This window comes from Ornithodoros turicata, chromosome 3, assembly GCF_037126465.1.
Source record: "Ornithodoros turicata isolate Travis chromosome 3, ASM3712646v1, whole genome shotgun sequence".
In the NCBI taxonomy this organism is placed as follows: Eukaryota; Metazoa; Arthropoda; class Arachnida; order Ixodida; family Argasidae; genus Ornithodoros; species Ornithodoros turicata.
In genome coordinates, this window is record NC_088203.1 from 902,339 (window position 1) to 911,338 (window position 9,000).

Here is a 9,000-nt window from a genome sequence, read left to right on the forward strand (position 1 = left end):
AAAATGTCATTTTTGAAAAGCGCGGCAGTAGTGAACACGGAATGGGTGCCGGGAACGGTCTCCCGCTAAACCTAGCGAAACCTGAACCGCTTGGACCCGAATAAACCCACGAACAAATTAGGCTCGGATTATCATGCAAAGAAACAGAAAAGATACACATGTAGACTCGACTTTCAGCCACTGTGACTTCCACCCACACGCACGACACCACAGATCATTACAGATCATCATCATTATCATCACCAGTGCTTCCGGTGGTGAAGGGAAGTGGAGTGGCTGTCGCCGGATTGTTTTGCCACGGTACGTACAGCTAGATTTAATTCAATTAAGGTTAATTTGACACGAAATAGAAGTTACCAACTTTAATTTCAATTATATTTGTGGCACAAAAGAAACGAAAGCTTACTGGACTGGTATGCAGGAACTCCTCAGTGTCACATAGCAGTCGTGGCGCCTTGAATTTCCGTACGGTTTCATAGTGCTTGTTTCTATGCTTGTTTCTAGAAAAGAGAACAGGATAGCGTCAATGTGTAGACGACATTTGTTTTTGTCGCTAAAGCCCGAAGTGAACATTATTTGCCAGCAATATTGAACAATGTTTCCATCCATTATTGTTTGCTGATTCTTTCGCAGAAAAATGAACACTTATTCGTCAGCGAACGAAGATTCAACATATCCGCAGCTCGATCTGAGCGGAAAACTCATAATAAAAGCCCAGCTTGGAGATGATATTCGACGAATTCCTATTCACAATGAAGATATCACGTATGACGAACTCATCCTTATGATGCAGAGAGTATTTCGAGGGAAATTGGAGAGCAACGATGAAGTGACGGTCAAGTACAAAGATGAAGGTAACACAATTCCTCTTTGGCTGTTCCCATATATCTTATCAACATACATGTTTGCAGATGGAGACCTGATAACCATCTTCGACAGCTCTGATTTGTCATTTGCAATCCAGTGCAGTAGGATATTAAAACTAGCGGTTTTTGGTGAGTACTCGCTCACTCTCACTCATGAATGTCACTCTTTAACTCTGTTTCTCATTGTGTTCGAAACTTGTAGTTAATCACCAGCCAGCACCGTTAGAACCGGACCAAGTAAAGCATATGCGGAAAGAACTGCAGCAGGTTCGAGACACAGTGAACCGGCTTCTTGACAGTCTAGAGTCACGTTCCTCTTCAGAGAGTGGTAAGCTTGTACAGCAACGTTACAGTGTAATAACACTTGCGGAGATGGTGGTGTCTCTACAGCTCCGTCGTCGAAGCCACCCAACGCAGTTGCACCTAAAGAATTTGATCCCCTCGCCTCCAAGCAAGCCTCTGGCGATGATTCCACACCACAGAGCAAAGCCAAGCCACATGGCAATGAAGGTACACACGAAGAAAGGAACTCTTTTTTTTCTCGACGACCCACTCGACCAACCTCTCTTGACCCGTTGCTTAAACGAAACGGCACAATTTTTTCTCCGAAGTTGTAGAAATATTTGCACAAAAATGTAGGGTGGCGAAAGGATAGTGAAGTGGGTGGAGGTAATGCGGGTTTACCCGCGCTACCCATCCCATTGCCGGTGTCTTTTCTTCAACTGCCGTCATTTAATTGGGACGTCTCTCGGATCATATTGCCTAGGTGTTGGTGAATTATTCATTCAGCCCCGCAATTTATGTCACCAGCATAGTTAGATGTCACAAAGCCCCGTTGTCAAAGCCAAACTTGAACAGCCACTTGAATTGAAAGAGGATCAATGATCGGCCTCCAATGTGTGCTATTATCTCTTTCTGTACGCGCTTCATAACCGCGATATCTTGCGAAGTATAACATTAAATGTGCGTCAACTGTATCTTTCAAGGCAGGTACAACTTGCGCCCATAATTTTTGTTGCAGTAGAAAATGGCAGAGTGGGCACTCCAGACAGCATCTCTAGCTTAGACTCTGCAGCTGGGCAGCAAAAGTTGCACCAGCAGGTTCACCTACAGCAGCAACTACATCAGCAACAGGTCTCACATCCGCAGCAGGTCCCACAGCCCCAGCAGGTCCCACAGCCGCAGCAGGTCCAACATCCGCAGCAGGTCCAACAGCCGCAACAGGTCCAACAGCCACAGCAGATCCAACAGCCGCAGCAGCAGGGTCATTATCAGCACCCTGGGCAGCCCCAAGGAGTGGCTTATCCTCCGCAGCAGCATCCTCAGCCACCGTACCAGGGACAGGGTGAGATTTTGACTCGCAGAAAAGATTCAGGAATAAAAGAAATAACTGCTGGCTTCTGGAAGAGATGATTCAGGGTGTCTACAAATCCCGAAAATCTGGAAAATTGGGAATTGTCGGGGAACTTTAATGCGACTGGAAAAGTCGGGATTGTCAGGAAATTGGGCCCAAAAGCACCCGTCAAATAGCCGTGTATTCCTATTGACAAAAAAATTTGCTATTTCGAACGCCAAATGAGTGCACATCGCATAATTTGCCTCCTTCACATTTGCGTCACGTGTGCGAGAGAAAAGTTAGCCCGGAAGATGCAACGGCAGCCACTGAATGATACGAATTTATAATCCTCCAGACGGCAGGTAGCGCACACCTGAAGATTTTGTACGGAAATATAGTGCAATGAACATGGTTGCCCATGCATGAACACTGCATGAACACTGAAGACGGCGGAAGCGAAACTGAAGAAGAGGATTCCGTCGTAAATATACAGCGTTTGCGACCGACGTTGCGGCCTGACTCAATGCTCTGGAACTGTACATGTCGTACAAAGACAACGCAGAGTGGACGTTTCACCACGTCGATGCTTTGTCGATGTCGATGCTTTTGACAGAGTTCATTTTTTGCCTTATATATAATTCGAGCACCGCGTAATTCGATCAAAATTTCCGTTCAAGCCAGGGTCAAATTAACGGAAGTCTACTGTACTACACATTTTGTAATTTACTGTTCAACCGTATCGTAGTTGATCGTCATAATCTCGGTGGGGGGGGGGGGGGAATTTGAAGTTCAGTGGAAGTTTAGACACCAATACATTGTTGTTCTTATATCAGTTGAATACCCCCTCGGTAAGTGCCATCCCCGTTTGCAGGTACTCTCAAACTACTCGGCCATATTTTCAACCACTGTGACTATATTAATGTAATTATTTTGCCACTCATAATGTTCTCAACAGTGTTGCGTAATATATTCGAAATAAATTAAGCATAATGTCATTCCTTAGGTCTTCCACAGCAGCCTCAGGGTCAGGCTGGCTACACTGGTCTGCCTGCAGCTAACAGAGTGCCCCAGACAGGTCCATATGGACAGTATCCACCTTCCTCAGTAGCACCAGGGTAGGACATTTTTCTTCCATGATGCGCCTTGTAGACATCACAGTCTTTCCAGGAGATATATTTTTTTATGAATGTACGCGCGCTGCATTCATAGAAACAGAACTTGACTTAATTGAACGGTGAAGGCCAACCATTGCACAGAATGATACCGTTACCGCCTCTGATTTGTGGAAGGCACGCCCCCTTTTTGTGACAATTAACGTGACTTCCCGAGTGTCACAAAAAGGTGTACACCTCCAGTTTTTTACCAACCGGGACAGAACAATGTCATTCAGGATGATGGTTGAACAACAGCATTCTAGGCGGCACAGTTCTGTTTCAAGAGTGTCGTTCACTTGGAAGAAGTGCTTGTGCGGAGGGGTAGTGAACACTATTTACTGGGGCTGCGCGAATATTCGACATTTTGAATACGGATAGAATATTTTCAGTTCTCATATTCGATTGGACTCTACAATTTTACTTTCCTGGCTTTTGAGTATTTGCGATATTCGCGAATATTTGAGCCTTCCGCGCTCGTGACGTCAGCGTCACTCAAAATCATCGAGCGTGTCCGCAAACGATTTCTCGATTGCTTCTTGCCATTCCCCCAGGATGCGCGTTGTCCGGACCTGCTCTTGTTAACGAGCCTCCACTAGCGAAACACGTGTTCATATATTGCCGAAATTTTACGGGAGAAATCTGTATAGAATGCACCAGTGGACGAATAAAACTTCTACGATACAGAGCTACGCAACAGCGTCAGCATGCGCGTTTTCAATTGCTATCGGGAGCTCTTTTGTTTTGCCATTTTTGTGCACGGGTTCGCATAAGTCTCCTCTCCTTCTCTGACTGAGATATTGGAATGGTGCACCTGAAAAAGAATCTGTGGTCCGGATAGTCTAGTGAACGCGCCGCACAGGAGGGATCGCTTGATGCGCAAATTACTGGTGAGTAAAATTGACTACATATGTGGCCACTATTATTTCGTAACCCCGGTATAATATCTGCTGCGTCGGTAGAAATCTAGAGATGTCTCGAGCATTCTGTAATTTGAAGTTGATTACATAAGTGGACATGGGAAAGGAAGTGTCAGAGATCCACGCAAGTTTATCTTCCACTCCCTTTTTTAACCTGAACAGTACCCAGAGCCGCGGACAGTATCCACCAGGCCAGGTTCCTCCCAGTGGCCAACAGCAGGCTAGCCAGGTGGCTGGTTACTCCGTGGCTCCCAGCGGGCAACCTTTCCCTGGTTTCAGCCCTTCTCCGAGTGCAACGGCGTTCTCCGCTAGTCCCACACCTACATCTGCTGGCAACCCGTACGCTAGGGGTGGGGCCCTGGCCACTTCCTATCCACGGCCCAATCCGGTTTACCCACAATATCCCCAGTAGATCTGTGTCACTCGTTGAGCCGTGCACATAGAACTGCGAAAGCTCTTTTCGTCGGCGAATTAAACGATCTAGCTTCGACTCGCTGAGTGGTGACAGCCAATGGTGCACTGCATGTTTTTTTTTGTTTTTTTTCTTTCTTTCTTTTCTTTCTTTCTTTCTTTGCATCATACACTGCTTGGTAGGTTAAGCGAAAACTGTGAGGCTCACTCGTAAACGTACGAGAATGCTTGTATGAGGGAAGGGTGCACACTCGTAAATGTTTTACGCGCTTTATAAAACTTGTACAGTATCCTCTTCTGCCGAGGATACGAGGTACCTCAGCGCGCGACTAAATTGTTATAGGCGCGTTTACGAGAATACGTAAGCTCGTATTAGAACAACAAAACAAGTGTCTGGGGAAGCTGCGTGCTAGAGGCTTTGGGAGATTAAAGCTTTGGAATACAAAGAGAGCATTATTCTCTCGATTTAATCGTATATAGCCGACGGGGAAGATTTTGAGCCATTTCTTACCGCAGTGTCTACGACGGTTGCGAGAGTGAATTTTTCTACAGGTTTCGGTCAACGGTGTTGTAAGGTATATGTATCTTTAGTCGCAAAAGGGCTGCAAGGAGTGTGTCAATATTTGCCGCGAGAAATATGCGCGTACGCTGTGTTCGATACTTTTGATCAAATGTATCGCCTTTGTTGTAACTGTAAGATTAAGGCACCCGTGCGCGTCATATTTACTGTAAGGTTTCCGATCATAACAGCTGTACTTTTTTCCGAGCAAACCACTGGCAAACTCTGCTGTGGAGGCAGTTGTACTTTATTCTCTATTTTAATAAAGTATGCACAAGAATTCACGCTGGAAGTGAACTTTTATTGCGATCCTGTTGCTAGGACCTTGTTTGGAGCAGATTAAAAGTGTACAGGGCAACTACAGTAGTACTGTAAAAACTTTAATTGATACGCGCAGGATACGGTGCATCAACGATCAAAATATGGTGACTGTTCATTGCTGTATACGTCGGGGAGGCTGGATTATACTGTTCACTTAACTGGATGGAACATCTATATTCTACATACCCCTCATAGGCCATTGGTTCTGTTTAACTTTTAACTGTTAACTTGGTTGCCATTTTGTCTATTTGAATGTCTTTGTTTCTCATAACCTACTTAAACATGTATAACATTTTGTGGTGTACCGATAAGAAGACCCTAGTAGTTGTTTTGGGGCACCTAAACAAAAATGAAGTTATTATAATTATTATTATTAAACAGTCAACTCTCGTTTTATGAATTCTCTACCTTTCTGAACAGTTTGTCCTGGAACAAAACACCTGCCATGTATTTCTCCCTCGGTTTATGAACCTCCATTTCTGGCACAAACCAGAAGGGCCTCAGCTGTTTTTGACCTCCATTTGTGAATGGGACAAGTGCAGACAAATGGAGGTCAGAGAAGGTTTAACTTAGGTCCTCTTGTGCCCTGTTGTGCTTATTGAGTAATTATAATATATAAACTTAAATTAATTTAATATACATAATCAACTTCATCATAAATTTACTTATTATATTAAGTAATTGGACAGGCTAAATAGTGGGTTAAATTGTGTTCCTCTCAATGTAGCTCCCCTGGATAATCTGATCAGGTTTAATGAGTTTTGTACTGGGAGCCCCTTTGATTGCTCCTTACTGCTCGAATAATGGCCACTCACTAGCAGACCTGTAAAGTAAGTAATTACAATTAATTGAATTACTCTAATTAATTACTTACAAAGTAATTAATTACTTCCCGAATTACACTAGGCTTTATGTAATTGGAACTGTAATTGAATTACTTTTACAAGTACCGCATAACACATTTTGAATTACTTTGAACGCTATCTGGGAAGGCCCAATGCTTAAAGTTTGGGTCAATTCCACGCCATTTTATTTATTTATTTTTTTTCACAGTGATTACCCAAGGACTGCATTTTTCGGTACAGATTTTTTACATTTGAATGTGGAAAGAGAAAAACTCGTGCTCCGGAGTAGGAATTGTGGGTACCGACCCGCACTTAGGAGTCACTAGAGTGCTTGAAAGATCTTCCTTGTGTGCTCACGGTGTTCATGAAGTACAATGTTGGGCTGCCCAGCAGTGCACCAGTGGAGCACAGGTCTGTTTTCAGTTGTCCTCTTGTTATGACAAGGAGACGTGGTAGCTTTACAGACAAGAACTTTGAGAATACCTTACTCTCGAAAGCCAATGGACGTTACAAGCTGCACTCATGATCCACACTTTGTTCACATACCTGAAGAAAGAAAGCCTGTGATATTCGGTGATTCTTTAACGTGGCAAGAGACTTCTCTAACTTGTTTTTCTACCACAAGCACAACTACGACCATCCTTCAGAACATGCGCAATAAATGTGTACATCAAATCTTGCTGTTTGCATGTCGTTTGCCCATTGCAGTCAACTTTGTGAATGTAATGTAATTTTTTGTGAATTTGTAATCTTTGTGAATGAATGTAATTCAGTGTAATGCAATTACGTTTTTCAGTAATTGAATTACAATAGAAAATGAATAATTGTAACTAATTTAATTACTTTTGTGAACATGTAATTATAATTCAATTACTTTGGAAAATTAATTTTTACAGGTCTACTCACTAGTCATCATTGCTAATATTCAGATTAGTATTATTGTACTTTCATTCTGAGGTAGTATATTACTTGTGTGTATTTACGCAGATATTTACACAATATCAGACAGTCATTTGCTATGGACTTTTATTTCAGGCAGCTGCGTTTTAAGATATTCTCAAAGGGCACGTTGCTCTTTGAAAAAGGCTGACAAATAGAGAATAGTCGTTCCTATGTGATAAGAACGTTTCCAGAGGGATTCCAAAGGCATCGCTTGCAAGCAGTAATACAACTTACCCATTTGCAAACAGAAATACAACCCCTACAATTGTTTAAATTCCAAAATAAGTACAAATATTTTTTTTGTTTTTTTTTTCAACATTGTTTTGGTGCTCTCTTGAGTTGTTAATGTACCTCTTTGACTAATATGGAATTCTTCACACTTCCGTGGGATATCAAGTGTTGGATATGATGGAAAGGAACTGTGTCGAGGCCAGAACACAGACAGAAGCGTCTTATCTCAGAGTGGCTTTCAGGCTCACACTATCATACTGTACAGAACAAACTCTTCACTAGATGAAGGTTGTATGCGCTCTCTCTCTTTTGTCTTCGCTAGATAATGGAGTGACACATACGTGGTATATCTGCACGTATTGTTTGAACTTCATTCGCGTGGTTGCTTGACAGAAGCAAGAGACACGTGATGACGGAGTTTATTATGACCAGTTACAAGAAAGTGCGTCATTACTGGAAATGCACTAATTCATCTTGGAGAGACTTGTTTTCTTGATGTCCCCAGAGGGTGACTTCACCCTGGAAGGACTTGTGAGCTCTGACGTGAATATACTCGGATTCTCCGATCTGAACCTACAGGGAACAAGGAACCACTTGGAAGCTATGCAGTATAATGGTCCGATAAATGTCTTGCCTTGACGAAGTAGTTGACTCCATTCACCAGTTGAGTCTTGTAATGAAGTGGGGTAAATTGGGAGAAGGCTTTGCCTGCTCGAGATTCCACTTCAGGCCGGACCTGGATGAAAGATGAACGTAGTTTGTGACAAAGATGGAAGGCGTACTTGCCGACGAGAGTCGCTCCCCCCAGAACTGTTTCGTATTATACCGCGACAGAATTGCAGCAAAAAGACGAGGGCAACAGGTTAAAAACAACGTACCATGTACAACGATGTGCGCGTACAAATTCCCCCTATTCAATCCGTAAATGTGTATATAGTCTGGGTAGAGCATGGCCCATCAATGGCTAAAAGTTTTCGAAAACGCGCCACGATCCCTAACTTAGTTATTCAACGGTCTCATATTAGTTGGCCCATATTAAAATGACAGAAATAACGACCCACTTTCGTGACATAAATGATCGCGAGTTTTAATGCCCATGTTCAACTTGCAGCATTTTGAATGATATGAAGCCTTCGTACACTACAAGTTTTACTGGCTACTAAACGACGAGATTTGTACTTGAAGAACGATACCTTTTCGCAGATCGATCGAACGTCATCATCTGCCTGTTTAATGTCTTGAGAAAGACCGCCCACTGTACCTGGCATCCTGAGGTTCCCGTAACCCAACAACTAAAACAAGGAATGCGAAAGAGGCGTGAACGTAAACAGTCAGAATCTTGTGACCACTTATTGGATTGGATTGCATTTTGGATTGGATATTGCGGCTTTTGTCTGTCTTACAGATGGATTTGGATT

At 43.1% G+C, this 9,000-nt stretch overlaps 2 protein-coding genes across 5 annotated transcripts; one reads left to right on the forward strand and one right to left on the reverse strand.

Moving 5' to 3' along the window:
* Window positions 1-246: 246 nt before the first annotated feature.
* Window positions 247-5,527, forward strand: LOC135387795 (protein TFG-like). 4 transcript variants are annotated; one of them, XM_064616924.1, is made up of 8 exons: window positions 247-300; window positions 634-854; window positions 912-995; window positions 1,069-1,194; window positions 1,239-1,376; window positions 1,888-2,211; window positions 3,206-3,317; window positions 4,436-5,527. In XM_064616924.1, exons 2-8 carry the CDS (start codon window positions 638-640, stop codon window positions 4,683-4,685), a joined length of 1,251 nt encoding a protein of 416 aa, XP_064472994.1. In that variant the 5' UTR covers window positions 247-300; window positions 634-637; the 3' UTR covers window positions 4,686-5,527. The 4 variants fall into 4 exon arrangements, with proteins under 4 accessions (XP_064472994.1, XP_064472996.1, XP_064472997.1 ...); XM_064616926.1 differs by having other exon boundaries at window positions 1,891-2,211; XM_064616927.1 differs by having other exon boundaries at window positions 1,257-1,376.
* Window positions 5,528-7,985: 2,458 nt separating this feature from the next.
* LOC135387797 (cystatin-B-like) lies at window positions 7,986-8,945 on the reverse strand. The gene is made up of 3 exons (XM_064616930.1): window positions 8,776-8,945; window positions 8,217-8,318; window positions 7,986-8,155 (listed from the first exon to the last, which is right to left on the reverse strand). The coding sequence occupies exons 1-3, from the start codon at window positions 8,848-8,850 to the stop codon at window positions 8,033-8,035; spliced, it is 300 nt and encodes a 99-aa protein (XP_064473000.1). The 5' UTR covers window positions 8,851-8,945; the 3' UTR covers window positions 7,986-8,032.
* Window positions 8,946-9,000: the final 55 nt, after the last annotated feature.

Bases quoted from the DNA above. Each gene is read 5' to 3' on its own strand.
- LOC135387795 (XM_064616924.1), top strand. From the start codon at position 638: ATGAACACTTATTCGTCAGCGAACGAAGATTCAACATATCCGCAGCTC. The intron at 996-1,068 runs GTGAGTACTCGC...CGAAACTTGTAG, and splicing joins ATTAAAACTAGCGGTTTTTG to TTAATCACCAGCCAGCACCG. The intron at 3,318-4,435 runs GTAGGACATTTT...TAACCTGAACAG, and splicing joins CCTTCCTCAGTAGCACCAGG to TACCCAGAGCCGCGGACAGT.
- LOC135387797 (XM_064616930.1), bottom strand. From the start codon at position 8,850: ATGCCAGGTACAGTGGGCGGTCTTTCTCAAGACATTAAACAGGCAGAT. The intron at 8,319-8,775 runs GTATCGTTCTTC...TCTTTCATCCAG, and splicing joins TTCGATCGATCTGCGAAAAG to GTCCGGCCTGAAGTGGAATC. The intron at 8,156-8,216 runs GCAAGACATTTA...TGTTCCCTGTAG, and splicing joins GAGTCAACTACTTCGTCAAG to GTTCAGATCGGAGAATCCGA.